The 26,135-nt window shown below is 42.2% G+C and overlaps 1 protein-coding gene across 9 annotated transcripts in view; it reads right to left on the bottom strand.

Annotated features, from left to right (window-relative positions):
* PHACTR1 (phosphatase and actin regulator 1) overlaps positions 1-26,135 on the bottom strand; it is a 321,265-nt gene that overhangs the window by 6,000 nt on the left and 289,130 nt on the right. For all 9 annotated transcript variants that reach the window (XM_054059099.1, XM_054059098.1, XM_054059103.1 and 6 more), the window contains 4 exons: positions 19,562-19,617; positions 14,533-14,594; positions 5,065-5,205; positions 1,624-1,700 (listed from right to left, as the gene is read on the bottom strand). In XM_054059099.1, coding sequence (XP_053915074.1) covers positions 1,624-1,700; positions 5,065-5,205; positions 14,533-14,594; positions 19,562-19,617 — 336 coding nt within the window. The remainder of the gene's footprint in view (positions 1-1,623; positions 1,701-5,064; positions 5,206-14,532; positions 14,595-19,561; positions 19,618-26,135) is intronic.

Raw genomic sequence — 26,135 nt, 5'->3', positions numbered from 1 at the left:
AATGACATGAATAGCTCATTACCTTGCTAATGATTTTATAATGGTGATTTATCTAAGTTTGTTTAAGGGAATTACTCTATTTTGTTTAAGCACGTTTCCTTCAAGTGGATATTTCCTGAAGCCATGTGTCTAACCGGTAAGTCCTGCTGAACTTCAGACAAACCCTTATTCCAATTTTTATGATATTAGCTACACCTTTGAGTATGCTTGGCCAAGACTTAGTGAGTCAAAGCCACTCTTTTCCTTTCAAAAACAATCTGAATCACCTCAGAGAGGTGCTGCTCAGCCCGACACTGGAAGAGAAGCAAAATAGTGCCCAGAAACCTGTGAAAGCCAAGCAGAGACTTGTGGAAAACTAAACCAGTCTCTGTGTTTGTGGGATGCTAAAGGGCCCATGGAAATCAATGGAGCTCTCAATCAAGCTCAACTCCTTGTAGCAACACCCCCTTTAAAACAGCCTCATCCTTTCTAAATTTACCACTGCTCTCCTAGCTCGTTCACTGGGGTCAACGTGTCTAGTCCAACTGCACACCCTAGGGCTTCTTCCAGACCTCGTGGCTCAAAGGCAGCTGGCTTGTCTCTAGCAGCACTCTGTTACTACAGACCCCAGCGCAACCATCCTGGCACGTGCTAGGATGTAGAAGGGAGATCGTTTCTGCAAGGGAATATATGCATAATGCATGTGGTGAATTTTAATATAATTATTAATTTATACACATAAAAATCCCCTAATGCAAAATTAATTTTGCCTTAAGCTTTTCTGGATTTTTCTTAAAAGTATTGACTGCATTTTTTATGAGCACCTGGCTGATGAACGTATTAATAGAAGGGCAGCTCCAGTTTTGCACCAGATCTCACTCTCACTTCTCTTCAATACCTAACATGTGTCTTTAACGTTTAACAATGAGTGGGAGTCAATGTTGATTTGCAAAGGCCTGACTTCAGCTGAAATGCCCAGAGTTCAGCCCATCTCAGCATCAAAGTCAGAGCAGACTCAGCACAGGCTGTGTGAGGGGATTCTGCCGTAACCTCCCAGTGTGCCTCGGCCACAACCTGTCATAAAGGCAGGTTGGTAGCTTAGGGTCATGGATAATTCATTCAGTCTCTACCTTTTTAACCAAAAAAAACCCCTAAAAGCATAAAAAAAGTCCCTCTCATAATGCTGATCTTGCTTTCTCCCCACTGCATCACTTATGGAAGGATAGAGAGGACAGGTCTGAGAGATCTGTGTGTAGGATGTGTGGTATAGAACAGCCATACACTCAGTGGGGTTTGAGTGTACACTCGTTTGTACCTTGCTATGTACTGGCTCTACAAGAGTTCCCTGCCCTCCTTCAGACACCAACACTATTTACTTTTGATATCAACAGAACAGACGTGCAGCTAGAATATGATGATTTAAAAAATAAAAGGTCACGCTTTATTAAACAGATGGCACGTGCCTGAATACCGCCATGTGATGAGGCAGCATGAGTTCATCTGTGCGAGTTTCTTTTGCAGCCTGTAATTCTAAATGTTTTTCAGACCTCATGGTGTGTTCAGTCCATGTTGGAGAAACTGCTGCTGGTTTTTTTTTTGGAAACAACAGTATTCATCAATAGTCCTAAAAAATTATCAGCTTACCTTGTTAGATGCCTACTAAGTTCATGAACTTCCATTTCAGTGCTTTTAAATTCATTAAGTTCTTTTCGAATGGCTGCCTGCAAAGGATGAATAAACTCATAAATGTATAAACAAGAGAGATCAAAATAAATTCACTTTGTTCTCAAAACAGTATATTAAAAGTGAAGCAGACAGATAACCTTATCAGAGAGATAAAGACAAAACATGGAAAAAAACCCTTCAAAATGTGAAAAGGAAGAGAGATAAACACGTTCTAAATCACATAAACGGAACAGACAAATGCTTCAGTGGATGGCTCAATTTGAAAATGTATCATAGACAATGCAGATACAGAACCCAATTCTAGCTTATTATGTAAACACTTCCATCTACAAAATCCAAATTAGCATAAGCATGACAAAAAAAATGTGCACCAGTGTTTCTGAAACACTGTGATCTGTTTCAGAGCTGGACTGTAACTAAACTCTGCCCGGATATCCCCAAACACATGTTTGAGATGTCTCCTGTCTTTATGCGGTCACGAGTTTCTTCAGATGAAGTTATCTAAAGTGGTGGAGCTTACTTGGGAGGGAAAGAAGGATGCCAGGCTCCCTGTCCACCCCTCTACCTCTGTCTGTGTGCCTCTGCTCTCTTCCTCTCTTCTGACCCAGCTGTGCCACCTGCTGAACTGATTCAATGCACTAATCCAGCAAAAAACGAGACACAGGTGGTCATCCTCAGCACCAGCAGAAGACCCAGTTTCCTACAGCCTCTACAGTTTGACAATGAAAGAAATGAAAACCAGGGGTGACTGGCAGAAAGAGAGAAATTGAGGAATAAAAAAAAAGAAGGGGTGACTTGGAGAGACTCAGCTTTGTGGTTGAGAGGGTGCTCAGCAGAACTGACTGAAGTCCCAGGCCCCGAAGTCAAGACTTCTGAGAGCCTTGTGGTATTTGTAGCTCACTAGCAGGTTTCTCTATGAGCTTATGGAGATGATGTGCAAGGTTGCTGCTGCAGCCAAACACTCCCATGGGTCTGAGCTGTGCGCCACTGCCTTTCCATGTGATGCTGAAATCAGCATCAGTGACTGCAAGTGGCTGCTCCAGTCAGTGGCACTTGTATCTGTCAGGAATTTTTCTTGATGAAGGAAATCTAAACTAGTACGAACAGCATAAGCCTGAAACGGGACTTTTGCAACAGCCACTGATCCAGTCACTAACTACCTTTGCCTTGACAAGCCCTAACTGATAGATATTTTGAGTGGGATCTACAGAAAAGGCCCCTAGTGCTCTTTCTGCACAGCTTAGTTTTTTTATTGTCTGTCAGGCTCTGGCTCCATCTATCAGGACGGAGCAATGGCTATGTTGCAGCTCAAGGGCCTGCCCTCAGCAGACCAATTTGCTGCTTAAGTGATCCTGAAAGAGGTCACGCGGGCTGCTGACTTCCACAAGGTCTGAAATATCCTGTACCCCTCAACTGTTGGAGAGCTTTAAAAGTGCCCTATTTATTCCTGTAACAGTCAGACCTGGTAAAGATGAAGTCAGACTGAAGGCACTTCCCTACATCCAGCACACAGAGCAAGATTTACTGACCAACAGACAAGTCCACGACTAAAATATATATTTGCAATAAATCTAGCCTGTGCTGACCAATGAAGATGGTTATTGAATCAAAGCTCTGGAAGAAAAGAGTCTTTTATGGGATGTTGCAGCTTTGTCAGACATTTTAGACTCGCTTCCAATTTGTCTGGCTATTTTTTCAAACGGTGGACACATTTGTGGGAAAAAGCAGCTCAACTGAATGGCAGAAATAAGAATACCACCCATATGACCCAAACCCCCAAAATAATGTATCTGCTCCTTTATGCCACAAGAGGCATTAATACTAGAAAGACAAACATTTCTTCTGCTGCTTGGCTTAGAAAAGGTTCACTTGGAGAACATAAGCTCTTTTTTCTTTGTATTGACTTTGCACATGCATTGTAAAAATGAAAAAGTGACCTCAAAGTACTTTGCCTTAATACTGAATTCTTTACTAGGCTACATTTAATAGTAGTATAAAATATTTTTTCTTTTCAAAGACATGGAATGGGGAAGTGCCTCTCTGGACATCAGATCTTCTCCTTTCTCAGCTAAAGTCTCTCTATGCCTTTCATGTCAGACAGGGTGCTCTCAAAGGCTGTAGAACCAGCTGAAGATTTTATTCCTTCCCTCATCTACCAACTCAGAGAATGTAACTAAGTCAGTTGAATAGTATCTTGTCCAATGTAGTTAGGTAATATGGGAAAAGCTAATTTAACCCAGTACATTACGGTCTGTGGACAAGTCAGAGGAAATTCTTCTTTTTTTCAGATCAGTTTATTCTACATTAACATATCAACAGCTAAACTGAAAAAGCCCTCTGTCAAGGGAAAAAAAACAATGGTTACAAAACTATACAAGTCCTTTGGGTAAATTATGTAAGTAGAATGGGCTGCCCTTCCCTCTGTAAATAAAACCGAGAGCATCATAAATGAGTGGCATGGCCAAGAATCCTGTTCCTGTCCCTAAGCACTGGACATGAAGGTCTCCATCACTGCCTTAGTCCCACAGCAAAGAAACAGCCAGGTGCCTCAAAGTCTTTAAAATCACATGTGTATTGTAGAGTGACTACAGCATGGGAGTCACTTATTAACGTCATAGTCCTCTTATCTCATGGTGGCCATAAAATGTTTAAGTCTTCTTCCTGATGCACTATTAAGACCCTCAGGATATGACTGTCATAATTAGCCAGCAATTTAACTCCTCTGCCACCAGTAGTGCTACCAGAGACACCACTTAGAGAAGGTCCCACTGGTGCTCAGAGGACAGCACACTCAATACCAAACAAAACAGCTTTTCTTTATCTGCAGGGCTCATGTGATTCCAGTTCAGTATTTTAAATACTCCATGGAGTGGGGCAGAAATCCTGAGTAAACATTCCTGTTATTTGGTAACATACTAGAGAGAAGTTACCTGGCTTTGGTGGGAGTTGCTTTTGCCAATTAGTTGAGCTGCTGTCATTTTTACACTCTGGCCTGCTCCATCCAGGCACAGCATCTCTGTCAACTGCTGCTGTCACACTGCTCTGCTAGGTCTTGCAGGAGCTCTCAGCTGGCAGCATTATAAGGCAAGGCCAAACCCAATGAACAACAGGGTTTGAGACCTTCCCTCAAAGGGCTTGATGTTCTCCCCTCGCTGTTTCAGTGGTATAATGCTGCTAGGCTTTGCTCTCGGTTTCCATGCATGTATCCTCTTGCCAAATATTTACAGCTCAGACAACAAACCTTGTGAAGAGGAGGAAACCACGGTTGCATTGGGAAGGGAACTCAGGTGGACATTTATGCCTTGATAGCCGTGGGACCTGTGGGACCTGAGGGATGCTGTTTGCCATGACACACTCTAGCTATTCAGATCATGGCTCTCCCAAAGTTGCTCCACTTACTTTGTCAGCGGCTGTGAGTCGTGTCCAGGGTTTGTCTGCCCTCCTGTCATAGTCCTGCGCGTCTGCCACTTCTACGTAGTCACTGAAACGGATGAGGATCTTCCTCTCGCGTAGCTCTTCTACTGTGGGCCTTTGACTCAGCTGCAGGTTTGAGGAAGGAGTGGAAAAAGATATCAGGACTTCACTTTTTCCCTACAGAGTGCAGCTTGGGAATTTATTTTACTACAACCATTGTAACTAAGAAGGTTCATATATTCCCAGTACTGTTGTTTTTATCAGTCTTTCACAGAACAGTTACTTGGGAGATAACCTCCTGTTTTAGCATCTTGAACATCATCCCACGTTGCTGCCAGAGCAGCCCACTGTTGTTTGGGAAGCACCTGTGGCTGGAGACCCCAATCCCTGGCTCAGGTTGGTTACCCTTGGCAGTAATGAGATGTAATGCAAGAAAGTCTCCCAGTGCACCAGTGCCTCAGGAACAACACACCTTTAAAACTACCTGCACAGAGTGTACGCTCTCCAACCTGAGAAGAGTGAGGCAAAGGCATGAGCAGATCCTGCCTTGAATTATGTGCAAAAGGTGACAACTCTCCTTACCACTCTGATATTCTGCAGACTTGTCCTTACCTCCAGAAAAGGCAGGCAGGGTGATGATGACTATTGCTCACTGAACTTTTCACTATATGCTGCAGCTCAATTTTGTGTCACAGCATATTTGACTTTTAACAGCTTACGCTGCAAACTACAAGCCAAGAAAAAAATTGCAAGGGTGGATTGTATCATGCCAAGAAAGCATCTTCATTGTTCCAAAGCATTTCTTTTAAATTTTCTCAGCAGAATAGGCAGTCACAGGCAAAACTCTCCTCTCAAATTAGAAACAGTAGTGTACTGGTAGTGCACGTATTGTACAGCCGATTACATGGCGAGGGACAGGAACTGGCTTTCAGGGATCAATTCTGCTTGGATGCACAGCATGTTGGTTAATGTTAAAAGCGATTGCACAAGTGCTTCTGAAGAAAGTGCTACATGGATGTGCCGTACATCAGCTGCAAAAGTTCCACTTTTAGAGTGAAACATTTGAAATAATGACATATCTGAAAAAAACAGTATATTGCTAACAGTTAGCTAGACAGTACACCGTGCTATTCCCACTCACTAGAAACAGGTATGTTTTGCAATATTTCACCCCTGTGAATAGCAAAAGGTGTAAATATTTCACAAAACACTTGTGACTCTATTCTGCAAAGGTATTTAGGTTCCTGGATCCAGACATGCAATTCCACCTTCCTCCCCAAATACGTATCTCAGTTCCCTGCCTTTCATCGTCCAGGGAGAATTAAGATTCAAAGCATCCAGGTTGCTAAGTGGAAGGTGAAAAAATTGTGAGAACACAATAAAGAGAAGCATATGCTTGAAATCTCATGTTTCTTCAGCATTTGGGTGCTGATGATAGGTCCACTGCCTCATCTTGATTCTGGATTTAAATCCCTGTGTGATTGCTCTTAGCATGGATGGTTGCGTCTCTTCTCTTTTTAGAAAAGGTGACTGTGATTGGAGGTGACAGTGGAGCTGCTCTCCTTACACGGATAGCCCTGAGCACGCACTCATGAACTGGGTTCAAGCACCTCATGTAGAGAGTCCGCAGAGCTGCAGTAGTGCCTCGCCTGTGAGATGCTCAGGGACAGGATTCTGGTACTGCCCCTACTGGCTTCAACCCAGCCATTTTGCACACATTGAATGAAGAGACGTCTCAGAAAGAAAGGGTAATCAGGAACACAACTCTACACTGCCATATAATGCCCTTGCCTAGAACAGCTGGCATCAGTTAAGTCGCAGCTTGGGTGTTCATGTATTGTCTCCATAGTCATTTGAGGGTAATTTACAACATTTAATAGGGTAAAACTCTTTGCTGGTTTGAAAAAGAGCAACTCTGAAACTTCTGAATATTGCGAAGATCTTAAACTGAGACAGTTTTCTCACACCCAGCTTCTCCTACAGAAGACATGAAGCTTCCTGGCATGTGCTTCTCTGTGTGTGTTCGCCATATAACATTTATAAGCTTCCTATTATTTCTTCCAAGAGTTTCCCAAGAAAAGCCACATTTTATATACCCACGTTCAGGCCAGCCATGCTCAGGTCAGCCAAAGAGCATGTGTGCAGTGAAGTTAGCAAGAAGCATGACTTTCTGAACTCAGATTACAGGATTCAGGGGCCTTATTTTGAGAACCAAAAAGCATACACAGTAGGCTTAACCTTTTCTTTTTTTTTTTTTCTTTTCTTTAGATGACAGGACAAACCTATCTGTAAACTAGAGTCAGAAAAGCCAGAAGGCACAATAAAGTAGATTGAAACACATAGAGATTTTAAAACGTTATTTTTCACTCTGGCAGAACAGAATTGCCTCTTCAGCCTGCAGCCCTGATACTTGTGCCTAGGTCGCTTGCAAGCTAAATACACACTGTAATTAGTAAATGGACTTTTAACAAAAGCAAGCAAACCAAACTGCTATACCATGCTTGGAGAATAATTACAGTTACGCTGTGAATAAGGCTTCTCTCTGTCCTACAATTCATCTTGAATGTGATTTCAAATTGTCAGTTTTTTTCTAGCACTCCCTAGTACTAGAGCTGCAGGTTTGCTAGTGCTGATGCATTATTACTTAGATGGCACAGCAGAATTTTGCTTCAGATTATTTAAAAATCTAAGCCCTGACTATGGGAACTGAGAATTTTTTATGCTGAAATATTATGGCTACACCCCAAAGTGTCAAAGATAAGAGTGAGACTCCATCTTTACTTGCATCAGCTGCTTCTTTTCTTACAGCAGAACAAATTAAGGATGAATCACCAATATTATCTGTACATTTCTCAGCTTTTATCATTTTAGGACGTAGCCTAGACATTTCACATAAGGATGGATTTTTTTTTTTTAAAAGTAAATGACTTATTACAAGGAGTATGACAACACCAACAAAATATGAAATCCCATGAATTAAACTCTGTGTCTCTAAATAGCTACAAGGGAAGCTGGAAGAGGACTTTCATGAAATGACTGTCTCCATTTACCAGCTTCTGTCAGATCTTCACATTAGCTGGCTTTCATGTTTGTGCTAACTGAAGTAATTAGCAAGTTTGTGCAAAGAAGAAAGCAGGTGACTCTTGATATGCTGAAACATGTTGTACCAGGCTGATGTCTAGGTGGTGTCCAGAGCGCCAACAGCCATAGAGGGTACTTATACCAGCGATGTGAAGTCACTGCTGGTGTTCACCTCAGTGAAGAACTGGGTCTTAAGTAGCAAATTTGGCTTCCTTGGTGCTCTGGGTGTGGGTTAAAATCAAAGAAATTACAGGAAATATTAAGGGCCACGTGATGAAATGAGTCTGAGGTTCTCATGTTTGCAAATGCACAAACCCCAAATTAGTTACATTACCCACACGTTTTACAGCAGTGAAACTCACTGTAACCCTTGTTTAGGTGTGAAGAACAGTGCACCAAGTTATACATAAAAAAATGTCAAGGGCATAAACAGATTATGAAACTTTGGTTTTAATGTGCATTTTTCTTTCTTAGGTGACCCCTGAAGATGACAGACTACAAGCTGCTTCTTCTCTTCCTCAGAAGTCATATAGCTATTACTGTGAATTATTTTTAGGTGCCCTTCCTACAACCAGTGCAATTTCAGATACTTATAAACACCATCATAGTGGTGGGCAATGTCTCCATCCTCACAGAGCAGCTGGAGCAAGTGAAGCACAGAGACCGAGCAACAAGCTCAAGGTGACCCAGGAGGCCTGGGACAGAGCTATGAACAGTAAAAAGATGCACTCTTGTGCCAGTTCTCTGGCTGTGAAAGGGAGTCCTGAAATCCACAGCTTAAAGCCATAAATCTACATATATTTACATATATAAATGCACACACACAAAATATATTCAGTACATTAAATCAAAGTGCCAATCTGATCATACTAAGTGAAAAGAGAGGGACAACCACACTGAGTGCTTTTCTAAAAGCAATTAATTAAAATGGAACAGTTAACAAATCCCCTGCTTCTTTTTCATGCCATTGCAGAGATTTTTTTTTGAAAGCTGCTAAGCATTGAGGCATGTATGTCTCAGTATGTCTGAGCTACCCAGCACATCCCTAATTCTTGGGAAAACAGATTTGTTAACAGACTCTGAGGGTCTCCACTGTAGGTGTCAGTTCAATGTCTGTTCCAGGATAAGCGCACAGCTCACCTGAGATGTCACCTTGGAGTTTATTTTTATGACCTGTGAGTTGCAGTCTCTTGGATCAAAATTGCTTAATGTTACACAGTCTTTCTTGGGCAACACCTGAAAATGAGCTCTGCTTCTTCTAACAGGCAGAAAAAATAAGGCATGTTTGAAACTTGCAGTAAAAGGACACAGTCAAGGACATGATGTAATTGCCTGCACAAGGCCGTGGTGCTTCAGGTAAGGAGAAAGGGATCTTACTCACTGAGCTGGACCCTTTTTTACTTACTTGTGTTAATGCCAGAGGAATACGCACGTGTATGCCTGGACTTTTTCTGGGTGTGCCACCTGGGCATACACGTTTCTATTTACCTGTTTGTGAAGATTTGTGAGCTGAAGGAGCAGGACAACTTTATGGTGAGTGATCTCATTATCTGAGCGTGAACCAGGGCAAAAATCCTTTTTGAAGTAAATGGATTTGTATTAATGCAAAAGTGGTGTCAATGAGGACAGGAATTCCCATCTCTTGCTCTAGGAGGTCAAGTTTTCCTCTCTATATCCTGGATCGCCAGAGATAAAAATGGGCATGTTTCAAGCTTTGGTACTAGGCCAATTTGCCAGGGAAGGTCTAACACAAACCCCTTTGTTCTCCGTATGGGAAATGAAGCAAACCTAAGCACTGCCACCAGGTAAAGCGGAGAGTGACATATTCTTGCCAGTCTGGTCTTGGGATTTAGTCAAATATGAAATGCTGAGTTTCATAGAATCATATAACTGTTTGGCTTGGAAGGGACCTTAAAGATCATCCAGTTCCAACCTCCCTGCCACGGGCAGGGACATCTCCCACTGGGTCAGGTTGCTCAAAGCTCCATCCAACCTGGCCTTGAACACCTCCAGGGATGGGGCAGCCACGACTTCTCTGGGCAACCTGTGCCAGTGCCTCACCTCTTTCACAGTAAAAAATTTTTTCCTAATATCTAATCTAAATTTCCTCTCTTTCTGCTTAAGACCATCACACTCATCCTATTACTACACTCTCTGACAAAGACCTTTCTTGTAGGCCTCTTTTAAGTACTGGAAGTACTGGAGTACTGTAGTACTCTTTTAACTACTATAAAGTCTCCTTAGAGCCTTCTCTTCTCAAGGCTAAACAAGCCAAACTCTCTCAGCCTGTCCTCATATGGGAGGACAAGGAGTTTGCTCCATTTCAGTCACATCAAAGCTTGCTGTCTTGTCACTTCATCGTTGTCTGCTTTGTCAGCTCATTTAACTGTTATGAGTGTTATTTAGGGAAAAAAACAAGGTGAAAAATTACAGATCCTAACTAGAATTGCACATAACCCCGTCTCTCCTTTGCTCCCCACCTTTTGCGGGAAGGCATAGGAGCAGTATGTGATGAAAATGCCCCAAACACCTTTCCCTCTGACTATAAATGCAGTTTATGCAAATTAACTGCTAACCTCTTTTTCTTCTGTGACCTTTCCCCCCTCTGCTTTCCTCTTTCCCCCACTCTGACAAGTCCCACCTCTCTCAAGAGTTCATTATTTTGAACAACCTGTGCTGATGCAAGCCAGTGGAGGTCAATTAAAGAAAAGATTGAACAGCAAGACATTTCCTAGTGAGGCACCAGCTTGCTCTCCAGTGAATAGAGTTTAAGGTGTACCAGGGCTGGAATTTAATGGGAGCAAAGATTGCAGATTATTGCATGGATTTTAAGAAATAGCCATATCTCATCACTTTGGCTGTCGTTATTACTGCTATGAGCTTTTTTTAGTTTTGAAGCTAGACCTCTGGCAAAAATTAGCTATTGACAGTAGGGGATAGGAAGCAGTACACAGCTCTGGGGAAATGAGGAGCATGATGCTATTTGAGACAAGAGAAGGCAGGAAAAGTAGAGTTTTGTTCCTCTTTGCAAGTGATTTGTAAAATGTTCTGTTAATTCAGGCTGTGACTCTCTCTGTAACGGAAGTCCTCAGGGGGAGTTCAGGCTTGTGTTAATTGCCTTGGTGCTCGGCCAAATTCACCGCAGTTCAGAAAGGATAAATTCTTAGTAGTAATTCCTGGGTGCACAGATCTCCTCGTGGAGGGCACTTGCCTGTTACCTTTCTCCCACAGCACCTCTCCACATTAATATTCCTGGAATGGGCTTACGTGCCAAGACCAGTGCTCACAGACATACCCTCTTAATCCACATGGCCCTCCACTCAAACAGACCTGCTTTGTGGGTCCCAACGGCAGAAAGAGGGAGCATGGGGTGGCTGGATATGCAGAACCCATCAATGGACATCTCAGGTGACAGATGAATATGCTTCACTTCTCCTTCATCATGCAGTAGGGACATGAGCTCCAGTGAAACTGGACCAAGCAGCAGTTGCCTCCTTTTTGTTCTTTTAATGGCAGCTATTCCCTATAACCAGTCAATTTGGAGTTAGCTGAATCTGAGAGGATGAAAAATGCTTAAAGAGGCAACTGGCTACAGGTCACCTGATTTTAAAAAAAAAATTCATTTTAGAAATTACCTGTCCAGATGATGTAAATTCAATTGGATATTTATTGCTGACTTTAATAAGGAATCTAGCCTAGGTAATCTGACTTACTGCAGCATGTCATGTTACAACTTATCATCATAATACTGTAACAAAATGTCAGTGCTGAAGGAATTTTAAGAAGAGCTTTTTAATGGATGAATTGGGTTATTCCCCTGGAGTTGGAATAACACCACCAAAATAAACGTGGACAATAGCAGTTTCTCTAGTCCAAGGTCAAAAGTTGTTTCAGCAGCTTCTGCAGAATCATCTTTCATACTTCTTACCAACTACACACAATTACGAGGAGGCAACGTGGCATACTTTCCTTAGGTCGGATTTACCCTGGAGGCACGTGTGTACATTAAAAATCAGCACAAACAGAAAGGTCTGCTGGGCAAAACACTTGCCATGCTCAATTAAACTTCTGCTTGATCTGAGGTTTAAAATCCCTTGGTAATAAGACTTCAGTACAAATCGACAGAAGGAGTCTGCCACTGCTGTAGACACAACACCACATATGGGACAGGCTTGTGAAAGACAGGGCTAGGGAATAACAACAATTTTTGCAGGATTCAGTAGGTGGTTGGCATTTCTAGTTGTCATATATCCAATTGCAGACTTAATTCACTTCTTTCCTCTAGTGGTTTCTGAGCTTTTATACCACTCTATTTGGTAGGTATAAGCAAAAATTGTTGTTAGGCCAGGTCTGTGGTTCTTTCATTTAAATTACAGTGTGTCACTAGAACAATTTACAACAGTGTGAAAAGATGATCAAAATCGAGCAATGCTAAGTTTGTTGCTACCAACCTCACAAACATGGGCAAGAAAAATCTTTACTAGGAAAGAAGTCAGAAAAGTCTAAAAGTAATGTGACTGGGAACAGTGGTATGAATATTAAAGAGTGAGCTGCCAGAGGCAGAGTGGACTGATGCTGCTCTCACTGTTGCTCTCACCTAAAAGTGTAACTGCGACAAAGAAAGAAATATCGTATAAGACTGCTGAGGTTTCAGGAAGCAGACGCTGCTGCAATGTTAGAGCAGCATGAGTGTTTTAGTTTAGCAAGTAGCTGTCAGCTCTGCTTGCAATAGACCATTTATGTGCTTTGTACCTTTCCTACAAAATAGCAGAGGATGGGAACTGTACAGCGATAATGCCAGCTGGGCTAGGAATTCTCCATTTCTTAGGCAGCAGATTGTGTATGGGTAGTTTTGCTTTTTATCTATTACAACTGTTCACCAAAGGGCATAAATCTGTGGATTGGATTCCTGTACATCCTTACCCTTCGATGTACAGGGAAATAAAAAACCTGGTAAAGTGGTATTTCTAACCTTTGCGCAGAGCTTACGACCCACAAAACATCTGCAATGCAGTTAGGATCTTTTCTTTCAGGCAGTGCTACAAGAGGTTGGGAGAACATTCCTTCCACTGTTTTAAGGAAAGGAATGTAAGTGTTTTAAAAATAATATTACAGCTCCCTGGGTCGTATTCTTAGCTCCAGCAGACAACAGCACTATCACTCTGTTGTTGATATAGAACTCTGCTGATTTACGTGAGCTGAGAACAAGGCATGGGATTTTTTAACCATGCAAGAAAAAAACAGTGCAGCTCTCTGAATATAACTTTTGCATGTATATTAACAGCCCTTTCCTTGTCATTATTTATCCCATGAAATCTTACTAACACATAGGTCAATATGATTAAGCCACCTAAAACATACAGGAGGGGTTTGGAGCTGCTTCACAAGCATGTGAATTTTTAGGGGGCTTTCTCCACCTCTGGAGACAGGAAATATACTAGTGGTGAATCACAGAATCACTAGGTTGGAAAAGACCTCCTGGATCATCGAGTCTGACCACTAAACTATGCCTCTGAGCATCTCATCCACCCGTCTTTTAAATACCTCCAGGGATGGTGACTCCACTCCCTCCCTGGGCAGCCCATTCCAGTGCCCAACGACACTTTCTGTGAAAATTTTTTTTCTAATGTCCAGCCTGAACCTCCCCTGGCAGAGCTTGAGGCCATTCCCCCTTGTCCTGTCCCCTGTCAATGAAATAACAGCATGGATTGTTGGCTATGTATATTGGGTCATCTGTAGATGTGTACAGCAGCTGCGAAACTGAATGTTCCTATCTGAAATGACTGTTCTTCAGTTTTAAGAGTAAATGACTTTCAAATGGGAGGAAAACCAAAATGAAATCATGCTGTTTTGTTTGCCCTTCCCTGCCTATGCAAGACTGTCTTCTGTACACTATACATTTTGCACACGCCTGTGTCTGTTTAGTTTAAATGTTTCAAGTGACGATCCCTCTTTCCAGAAAGTTTATTTACCAGTTTTATGCTTTTTTATTTGGGGGTGGAATTTTAAAATGCCATCAGCTTTGTTTTAACTTTATTCACTTTGTGATGACTGTAGAAGCTATTACATTAGGGAAAGGGGTTAGACCAATGCTAGGCTCTGTATCCTTCATTGGTCAAAGCTCCTACAGTTATAAAGAATAGATCTTCTTCTGTCCTGTTTCAAAATCTTACCAGCAACAGCCTGCAATGTTGTTCCTTCCACTCTCTGTGGAATTACACTCTATAACATTGGTGGTTTAAAGATTTCTTTTAAGACTTGTTTCATGCTCTACTTTTGAAAATGGTGCTGAGGAAAAGGAGAAAGGCAAACATCTGTGCAGTAAGGACAAAATTACAGTAGTGCCATAATAGGATCAAAGTTGCTTCTCACCTTACGTGTTAATCTTCTCTTTATCTCTCGTTTTTCCTCCTGCTCCTCTTGCTCATTCCGGGCTGTAAAAGATTTACAAGGATCTCAGGCTGTGGACTCATCAGGCATGCACAGTATGCAACAAAATAAGCCTTTCCATCAGTGTATTAATGTTTCAGGACCTCTCTGATGCAGAGCATGTCCCTCTTGGGGTGGTGACCTTCCTTGATCCGTAGCTACTACGCTTCTGCACACACTTCATAAAACATCTGCAGCCTACTTTCCTTCCCTGTGTTGGCACCTCCTCATGTGTGTCACCTTCTAGAAGGGCCAGGCAGAGAGCCAGCTCTTCAGAAACTGTTATCTATGTTATCTCCCCGCACACAGCCGGTTCAGCTATGATATGGTGGGATTCTGTGAAGCTGCAAGGTCAATGGTTGGAAAAGAAATACATGCTAACTACAAAGTAGCTTCTCTGCATCTACTCTTCAGAGAGAATGGAAGGAAAACTTGGAGCAGGGCTGCCAGGCAAAATCTACAACTTCCCACGACCTGAGCAGAGGAAGGAGAGAGTGTCCTTCCATCATGAGCTTTCACAGCATTGCACTGGAGCGTAAAAGCACATTCTAAGGCAATCCACTTTCAACATTAAGCCAAACGATCACGTGTTACAGGTCTTACCAGGGCAAGCTTCAACCATTATCCCTCATGAGGACAATAACGTTTGAGTACACTAACTCTTCTTCAACTTAGAAGCAGGCTGTCATGCATGTCTGCGCTGAACTTTTAGTAGAAGTCACTAAAAGCCCCGGTTTCTCGCTACTAAGCTCCTCTATCAATAGGTAGGACCATTTTCACTGCTTTGTTGATGGCTGAATTGCTCCTTACTCCAATCACTCCCATGCATAACAGACAAGAGCAAACACAACTAATCAGCTTTCCTACAAGTACCCTGTGCCCCTGATGTGATCCAGTTCTCACTCAGATAGGACTATCTCAGGCAGAAATAATTCATTTCAGGGGGGATTATGGACCTCAAAGGCCAATCCGGGATACGTGGCTTGATTTAGATTTCCCAACTTTGAAATGAATTAAATGCAAGGAGGAACCCCATGTTCCTCTCTGCTGATCCTGTGGGAGAATCAGGCATCCCTGACAGAGTGGCAGTAACAAACCAGCACCTTCTTCAGCCAACGGGCACAGGTCAGCACTCCCACTAACCAACCAGGATAAGCTAAAAATAACATAAGGAGATCCTAACCCAGTGGAAGTCTGCACACAGTGGAAGAGATGAGAAGTTTCAAACCAACACATCTAAACCTGGGGCTTTCACTATAGACAAATAAGACTTGTGGTTCAGAAACCACAGAAGTCTCTGAACAGGCGAGGAGGGCTAGGCTGGAAGCCAGGTATCTTACATCTTAGGACAGTAGAGCTGACAGGTCTATCATGACTGCTCACAGACTTCAGCAGTGTGAAATATCCACCAAAGTGGACAAAGAGCCTGTCAATGTTATGATGTTTTACAATAGACTTTTGATTTTTAAACGCCATTTTACTAAAAATACTGCTTATATTTTCTGGAGAAAGGAAACTGCTACTGGATTAAAAAGAACAGAAGACAGCAGGGAGTCACAAATGGATTTTAAAATAATAACTGGAATACTTACACGGATAAATATATTTTTCTTCTTTGAATGGTTCCTGTCCCTACTAGGCTGGATTCTCTCCCAGCAACTGCTCCTCCAGTAATTTTGTTCATCCCTTTGTGTCTCAAATTTGGTTCTGCAAATACCTACTCTCAGAAACACAGCCACTAAGAAATTCAGTGCTAAACAGAGCCCACAGAGTCCGTGGAGAACTGCAAGCAGCCAAGGAGTTATGTATAACAATTAGTTATGGCCACTCATTTTTGTACTTAGTATACAATGTCTGTCTTTCCTTATGAGTTCCCAGCTCAGCCACCCACCTCTAGAGATAGCCAGGCAGGCTGAAGACCTCAGTCAGGTAAAAGCTGGGAATTCGGAATACGTTCTCCTCCAAAACCAGAAAGTGACTTTGTTTTTGCTATTTCTTTAAAGTTAAGTCATATCAGTCTTGTGAAGCTACAAAGCTCTTGCTTGATTTTACCTGATGTGTTCAGGAGATGCTTTGCTTCTCTAGATCTGTGTGTGAGGGTGGGTGAGTTTGGGTGCAATTTTCAGGCCTGACTTCTGTGCCAGTGTTGAATATCCCCCAGTACAGTCTAAGACCCTCAAAGTCAACTGAACCATAATTTTTGTGAGGAATTTATGCAACCATGAATGTGTCAGGCTGACAACTGAACTACTTGTATCCGTCTGAGAAGTGGCATGGGGGTGATGCATGAGGGGGATCTGAGGCACTCTTCCTCATAAACTTGGTTAGCAAGTATTAACTGAAAAAAGCATTGTTTAGTCTTCACACTAACCCTGCAGGTCTGAATTCCTCCCACTACGAGTCAGTGAATTGGGTATATTTCAGTGAAAGATGCTTCAAGCACCAGTGTCCCTGTTCTACATTTCTTCACTGTGGATGCTGTAATCATACTGTTGCTATGAGCAAGCACTTGCGCAATGGATGTTTTGCCCTTGTAATTCAATAAAGATGGCCATCTCATAATTATTGCAGCAACACGGATCTAAGAAGTGATCACTTCATGTATTAAGACTGGCTGTCCAACTACACCAGAATGGGCAATAATGCAGTTACACATGTAACAGGAACATCATAGTACCAACACACAATTGCATCAAGTAGATTTCGGTTTTAACTGTAGAGGAAATCCTATTTAGTCTACTTGAAGGCTTGTTGGCTTTTCTTTTTTTTGTGCGTGTGTGTTTGTGTGTTTTTGCAAATTGCTTGACCTGCTTATGCAGCGAATTTATACTCTTTTCATTATTGTTCCTTATGTCTCTTTTTCTCTAGGCTCCATTATATTTATTATAATTCTGCTTCTTGGGAGTCTAGGGAAAGGACATAAAGTCATTATTTATTTCTAGTTGTTTAAGGGTGGAGAATTTTTATTCTTTCTTTTTTTTTTTTTTAATTATATAACTATTTTAATTGTTTATTCCTTTCCTGCTGTGCTTCACTAAAAGTTGGGATGCCTTGGAAATACCACATTACTTTTTCCTGTAATTATGAAGCTGTTTTTCTACCAAGACACGTATGTTTTGAGGCAGGTCTCTGTTTAGGAACCAAGCTACAAGAATTCTATTTAGGAAATACTATATAGTTCTGGATTCAGGTCAATATTTTCAAACACATCTATGTCATTTAAGAGCCTTTATTCAATTCAAGAGAAAACTGATGTGGCTTAGAGGATAATTTCTCTAAAATGTAAGACATCTTCAGGTTGCTCCATGATTGCTGTGCTTAGCAATGAGACCTTTAGGAATTTCTGCAAGGCACACACTGTCGGAGATGCTGCATCTCCGCTGATGCTGGCTCAAACGCTCCTGGCAAAGCAGCTGCCTGAGACCCTCATCTCTTCCCAGCCACCCTCACCAGTGCCTGGGTGGTGTTCACTGGTCACGCACCAATGCCAGATGGTGCATGACACATAGTGGGTCATGCTGGTGGCAAGTGCCGGGATGACAACATGAGCTGCCCAGAGAATTGGCCTCTGTCCCTCCTCGCCTCAGCCTGGCATCAGTCACGTTGCAGGTTGCCCCTCTTCCAGTTGTTCTGCTGCCCACCCGCCCTGCCATGAGACAATCGTATCTGGATGTGCCACCTGTTTCCTCAGTTACTGCCCTTGACTTTCTCCAACTGCCAGGCACTGGAGTTAAGAGTAGATGGTAGGAGCACAGCTATCAAAAGGGGGCTGGCCTCAAACAAATGGCTTTCATGGCAGGTTTCATCTTGCTTACACAGCTGTACTGTCCGGTCTTTTCTCCTCTTTGCATTGAGAGTGATATCTCTCTCTTTCTCTTTGTCTGCCACGTGTAACAACATGAACAGGCAAAAAAACCCTGGCTGAGCATTAACACTATTATTAACTGGCTAGGAATTTGATTCTGAAGTATTTAATCTATCAATTCTGCTAATCTTCGGAGAATTAATCTTCTACTACCATATTTTAATGATTTGATACAATGCAGTTATGTGAACAAGAGAAGGTAAATTATGGACCAACCTAAGGAGACTTCAGTATTTTAAGGTACCATTTAGGATACTTTTTTCTATAGTGATTTTTAAAAATTTCCCTGGAATGATAGATTTACTAACTTAAAAAGGGAATAACTTGTTTCTTCTGTTTTCTGTTTCCAAACTTACAACAATTAGATAAATAGCTTTTTTAGAATTTTTATATTCACACCACTTCAATGTGATTAAAGAAACTGTTACTTTTTTTCCCTATTCATTCATGATATTCAGAGATTTATGAGACTCAGTTCCGCTTCCCTTGAAGCTGATGGCAACTTATCTACTAACTTAACACAGATCAGGCTCTCCACATCGTATTTTGTCCCTTTAAAATACCATTTAACCATTTAATAATTTTCAGGATCTACCAGCAAGTTTTCGGATGTTTTAAAGGAAAGGTTTCAGGGGCAGATTTCAGGGAATTAATACTGAGACACATCGGCTTCTTTTTTTAATTGAATAATGGCTCCACCTAGTCTAGAGTGCTGTGAGGATTTTTAGGAAAACTAATCAAGCCATGCCTTAATGTCTTTACTAACTTAAAACAGGATGCTGATCTGTGTAAGAGCCGCTTAAAGGCTTTTCAGAATGACCAAGCCTCTGTTTGTAATAGGACTTACAAAAAAAATTCAATGTCTGTTCCCCTCCACCCAGATTGTTCATTCTTGTGAATTTACTGACTCTGATTTTAAAGAATTGTTTCTACAGCTCTGGATGTTGCCAGACTTGCATGTTTATTTGCGTATTTATGATGCACTTTATTATTATTAATGATGCATGTAAAGATTAGGCAATGTTTTATAAATAAACACCCAACATACATCTAAACTAACCCAAACTAACTGGCTTCAGGTTAAATGTCTGCAGTATAAGGACTTACGTTTCAGTATGTTCCTCTGCTCCAATTCTTCAGCAGTTGGTCTCTGGCTCAGTCGTCTGCGAAAAAAGTCCAAGATCAGTTTTTGGACCATATCACATTCTCCACAGTTCTCTGTCTTGAAGAGTTATTTTGGGGTGTGAAAGGCAGAGCAGAAAGCTCTGACACTGCTCCATTATGTACTTGGTACGCCCGGACCATGCGTGACACAGACCATGCTTCGCTTTCGCAGTTTCCTCTGTTTTCAACTCATGAAAGACAAAATATGTTATGTCATCTTAGGCACGACTCTTCCACCCCTACCCCAGGCAGAGCTGCTGAAAGCTAAGCTACACAGATGTCTCCACTTAATTTCCTTCCTCTCATGCTTGCTTTCTGACTCGTGCAAGCATTTCTAGCTAAGACCCAGCTAACCCTCTCGTTGCCCTCTTGCCAGCCTCCTGACTGCACCCTGTTTGTTCAGTGTATGAACACACAGACAGTCTACAGTAAAAACAATGGATGGTTTGGCAGTGCTGAGGGCAGAACAATAGCAGCCCTCCTCCTCCTCCTCTGAGCTCTCAATGCCCTCCTTCTCCTCTCCTGGCTTTTATCAAATCTTATATTGAAGGATCAGCATGACTTGTTAGTCAACCTGTACGTAATAGGGTCACAACAAACACAATCTAATTACAAATGGGGACCCCGAGAAATGGTCTGAATATTCAGAATACAAAGCAGGTAGAGAAGCACAAATGGGTCTTTGGAAAACAAACTAAACCAGAGAGATGACATCAGAAGTCAGTACTGTTGGGCCTCCTCATACTCTCCTCCGAGTCAATGGGAGTTTTGTCAATGATGCCAGTGACGGGACAGAGCCTCCTCTTCCTTCAGATGTGGTCATGCAGAGATGTTCCCAACTTGGGGGCCCCAGTCTCTGCCATTTGGATCACCAGCTCCCCTGTGAGGTACAGGGTACTGATAGGAAATGCGACGTGAATGATGGCTACTTGGCTTCATCTTCTGCAATGAATGCTTCTCCTGACCTGGGGCACAGAAGTTCACTGAAAAAGAGCTGTGTCTGCAGGGTCGAATAAAGTATATCTGACAACAGCTCCACATAACAGAGGGGCTGAGCCACTGCTTAAAGCTGCACGCACATCCCCAGCCTTCTCCAGAGCCAGTAGCTCGTCTGTGCACCAGTTCAATATCCCTGCCCCTCACATTGTGCATGATGCACACGGCTGAAGTGATTGGGGTGCGTAACAGCCCACCCCTTACACTAGCTGTGTGAATACAGAAGTGCTACAGCTAACTAGCTAACTGACTTCATATAGCCTGAAGATATCCATCAGCAGAGGTGATACCAGCCATATGTCCTTTTGGGACACTTTACACTATGAAAACAAAACAGCAGAACACAGCACTATTCCAGTGGAGAACTTGGAATCATCAGCTTTGTCTCCTTCCCAAGGCACATTGAACATTTATTTAACTAGAAAAGTGTTGAAAGGGACAGAAACTCATCCTTAATTCAGAAGTAAAGAATGTTTGCAAAGTACTTTGAAGACAGAAAGTGCTATTCAAGTGCTTGTTATTACAGTCTTTAAGATACAGTAGCTGTTGCTAATGGGAGACCACCTTAGGACTATGAAGCAATTAAAACTACTTTATTTCTAGCAGCACATGAGAATCAAAGAGAAAAAGTTGCCACTCAGGCCCATCATGTGTACTGCAGAAATTGAGTTTATACAATGTTTTCAATCCATCGCACCATGATGCTTTTCAGAAGGATGCATCAGAGAGATGTTAAGGATGCACACTCGAGCCATCCAGTGTGCAGGTGCTTCTATAAAAACAAACACCACACAACAAGTAAAAAGAGAAATTAGTCTGAAAAGGTCCTAAAAGGTTCCCTTTCCAAGAAAAGAGGGATTCAAGGACTCAGCTAACAGTTCTGTCAAGAACAGTCCATGCTGGAGAATTTCAAACAAAATGAAGAAGTTTTATCTGTCTACATAGCTGATTTACAAAAAGGACCATGTCTTCCATGTGATTACTGGGGTGCCTGCCATAAAGCACATGCACTTAAACAAAGCTTTCACTTTACTGTGTCATTGCTTCCACACAAAAGGAGAGAGATTTCCTCCAAGTATGCCCTTGGTACTATATGCACCCTCTGCTCCCATGCTGCTCAGAGAGCTATAGACTCTGGAATTCTTCCCCATGCTGCCTGGTTGGGTCCCTAGTGAAAGGCAGTCAAGAATATCTGTATTCCCCATTATGAGTCAAATTATTTTATAGATCCCATTACTCACCCTTCTCAGGCTGCAAAGTACTCCTGCCTAAATCATGACCACCTTTTTCAAGCAATGCACATACATGGTAGAAAAAGCCATGATGTTTTCCGTAGATTCAGCTTGGAGATCTGAAGCTATCTGCATTCATAACTTGTTGATCACTTCTGGACTTCTACAGACCCAACAATTTTTAATAGCAGTAGGAAAAGATGAGGTACCCTTGTAGTCGAACAAAATCATGACTAGTTCTTACAATGCAAGCAGTCAAGCACAGCTGGAGTATGAAGGTAATGAATAGAAGCTGTGGATGTTCCTGGCCTCCAGTATCAGTGTCTGCCTTCATCTCCATGAACTGCTGCTACATCCCCGTTTCCATCATACCGGACTGACTGAGACTGCTCCTGCTCTCTTGTCATGAGTCTCTCCTTGATGAGCTCCTCAAACAAAGCCAGCCCCTTCCCCAGCCCTTATCTTTGAAGCTTTCACAATTATCTCTTTTCTTGGTCTCTTGCATTTTTCATTTAATTCTCTTGATGTGACAGTGACTCCTGCCCCCAAGCTATCTTTGGGCTTTACAGACAACTCCTCCAGCTCCTCAAACAGTGTCATTTCAGTTCTTTTTTTTCTTGCCTCTTAACTTCTAGGTTTGGCAGATGTCGAACAGCTGTTAGCATTACCATCTTCGAGAATCTTGATACTAGTTACAGATTCTATAAATCAAGAAATGTATGCAGCTATTGCATTGTTACCACGGTTGCAAATATATAGCTTTTTTTCACACTGAATTTCAGCATATTGTCTCTGACCAGTGTGCTGTTCTGATCTTGGCAAACACCAGGCATGGCATCTGCCCTCTTCTGCCTTGCCTCCAGTGCCACCCAGAATAAAAAATATTAATGAAGCCCACCTAGCTTGCAGAGGTCGACTTAAGTGGTTTGATTGCTGGATTGATGCTGTGCTTTATTTCATTTAACATCACAGAGGCTGCGTCAGGCTGTCAAGGGGCCAGAGGCCGGGAAACAAGTGTCTCATTAGCAGTGCAATCAGAATAAACAGGAGAAAATGGAGGTGAAGAAAGAGCCTGGTTTAACAGCAAAGAACATATCTACTTGTGAAAACTGGAAGAACTGGGTGGCATGTGTGGTGCTGCCGTTGATCAGATCGGTAACTACGTCAGTTTCATGAAGCTGTATGAGCATAGATGTCTAAACAAGGAATAGGCAAGACAGGCCTTAAAACGTAACAACCTTTAACAGCACTTTCTGCATCTAAAATCTCCTCTGTGAATATAGAATCATAGAACGTGTTGGGTTGGAAGGAACCTTAAAGATCATCCAGGTGCAACCTCCCTGCCACCTTCCACTAGATCAGGTTGCTCAAAGCCCCATCCAACCTGGCCTTGAACACCTTCAGGGATGGGGCATTCATGACTTTTCTATGCAACCTGTTCCACAGCAACATGCTTGACCTTCACTGTGCCATTCATCCTGTTTTGGATTAAGCTTCAGGCATTGAATGAGATAGGAAAGTTCAGTTGTTGCAACTTGTGCTTTGCAATGTATTGCCTGGTTTATACTTCTGATGTTTTTGCAATAATGCTAGGAATGTTTTTTGCAAATACATGAACAAAAGCTTTACTACAAAGAAAACCTTCCTAAAATTTATGATGATACAAAGCCTTGCTAAGATTTCACTGAAAAAATAATATCTAAGTGAGATTGTCAGTGAAAAATATAACAGTTCGCTCACATTTACAAAGATAAATGTGACAGCAAACCAATTTCTGAATGAATTCCCTGCATGATCTCCTAGTGTTAGAACTGTATAACAAGAGCTGAGCAGCTTTTTGTAAGGACATTTTGTGGTGGGTTGTTTTTTTTTTTTTTGTTTTTGTTTTTTAATTTGCTCTGGGCTGCGCTGGGCACATCATGGCAGATGAGTAGGAGTTTGAGGGCAGCAGGAGCAATCATGCAAAATCAGTTGCTGTAGACCTAAAATACTGATTGGTGGGAGTGTAATCTCTTCAGGGAGACAAAGGAAAGAAAGGCATCATTTTCACTGATGGATGCTACTGTTTGGAGCTTGCCCAGCAAATTGAGAACTCAGAATACGAAGTTTCTGATCCATGTGGCAGCATCCTGCAGGAGCAATAAAAGGAAGAACTGACTGCATCTCTCCCCAGGCAATACAAAGCACTTGAATGAAGAGCCCACACGGCGATGCTTACCCTGTCTTGCAGTGTGGCCATACCCAGAGGGCTCTAAGGACAGCGGCCAACTAGTTGTGGGGCTGAGGGTTAAAATTTTGCAGCCCTTTTGTCTGCTAGCACCTTGGAAGCAAGGTGCTCCTGGCTGCCTAAACTGTTGCCTACTAGAAGTCACGGGCCGCTGCTCCTCCATTTCTTGTTTTGTTGTGGATGAGCTCTAGGAAGTAGTTGGTTAGTGCCATCCAGATCATTGTTATGTGAACAAGATTGTGCTGGATATGTGTTTTCTGGGTACAAGGAGAACTTTGCTTCTGCCCAGAGGACAAGAAAATTGAAGAACTTAGTGTGAGGTCATCTGTAAGTATAATGGCTGAATACAGTACAGGGCTTGCTGGAAAATGATGCCCTGTATACTTGTGGGGCTTATTAACTCTGAGTGTTTGCAGATACAAAAGGCAGAACCCAACAGCTCTCCAGCGCTTCAATGGTGACATCTGGTATGCATGACCCAAAAGCAGGACTGATCAGCAAACAGGTCACGGGTCATCACAATAGGGCATGCAGCGGTATGGTGAGGTGTCCCAGAACATCACCAAAATATCTCCAAGCCCAGCCATGCTCACACAGCTATTCCTAATGACCTAAGTCACTCTAATGTATAATAACTTCTGAGCACAGTGGGGCATAACCTCTGGAGCAACTCCTGAATTTATTCTGTAGATGCAAATCTTTTTACTGAGTTGCAACTCAGTTCATACCACCCTAGAGATTGCTCTAAGAGAGGATTAATTCTGACCTGGGCACATGAGAAGCCAGCAGCTACAAAGAACTGCTTGTCACATTGCTCTTCAGTTGGCATAAATGAGCACAACTGAGGCCAGCAGAACTGTGCTGATTTATATCAGCTACATAATTCGACATAAGGAAAATTCAATGGGAATAAAGAGTCTTACTGTTGCTTAATTTAGCTTGCCTTTCCCAATAATAATGCTGATAGCAAAGCAATATTGATGAAGTATAGGCTACCAGGGGCTCTTTGCACTCCCATGCCAAGTACATAAAATTGGAAGAGGAAAACGGAGACGAAAATCTTGTGTAGGCTTCTGCCAGTTAACAGTTAGCAGAGGGCAGTAATGAACTACCTCCTTTCCTTACATAGCTGCACAATGAGCAAAAGATATTTGTAAGCCCAGAGGTTCACTTTCTCTGAAGCATAGGCCCAGATGTTGCTACACAGACTGTAGTGTCTACAGAGAACTCTCGTTCTCCTAACAGGATTTATAAAATGCGATTAAATACAGTTTTATCAATAAGTGAATAAACTGAAGGTGTATTAAACAGAAAACCCCTTGCCAAAGAAGCAAATATAAGAATTTTGCACCATTAAAATTCCTGTACTATATTCCATTAAGATATTGGCTAATTTGTAGGATATATTACCTCTTCCTTTAAGCTCTCTTTCCTATGTGACAAGTCTCCTGCTAACAGTCATGCTAATATACCTTATAACTACCTTTCCTGAGAAATTAAGGCAATAAAACCATAAGGAGTGTTTGCCATGATTCAGTTACTATATAATGACTGCTTTCCACTTCCCTCTTGCTTTTAAACATTCAGCCCCTGAGTGGTGCTTCTGCAGCTATTGAGAAGCCTGTGGCAATGGCTAGAGCAGACCAAAGCAGGCAGACACCCCTATTCATCCCTGGAAAAATGGGTGAAGCACCACTGAGACAGAGTTGAGATGAGAACTAATTAGACAATTTTGGTAGGCAGTGCTTGCTGTTGGTGAAAATTTAAAACCTGCTCAGTATGAGGTAAAGGTCTAAGTACTTCCTGGTGGTGCCTTGGTGGCAAATTGCTTCTGCTGCTTCAGCATCTCAGTTTGTTCCCTGGGCTGGACCACCTGGTCCAGCATAGCTACAACAGTCCCATGTCTCGGAAGAGAGAGGCAATGCTTTTGCTCAGCAGTTCCCAGTGCACCACAAGAAACAGAGCGATCTGGCACAATAACCAACTGAGTAACAGTTCCCGTAAAACATCTGCAGTCATGTATCCAGCTGGACTCTGCAAGAAAATCAGATTTTCAAATAAA

This window comes from Cuculus canorus, chromosome 2 (genome assembly GCF_017976375.1).
Source record: "Cuculus canorus isolate bCucCan1 chromosome 2, bCucCan1.pri, whole genome shotgun sequence".
NCBI classification, from domain to species: Eukaryota; Metazoa; Chordata; class Aves; order Cuculiformes; family Cuculidae; genus Cuculus; species Cuculus canorus.
The sequence above is the reverse complement of the archived record's forward strand: the minus strand, read 5'-3'. Positions and strand labels throughout refer to the sequence as shown.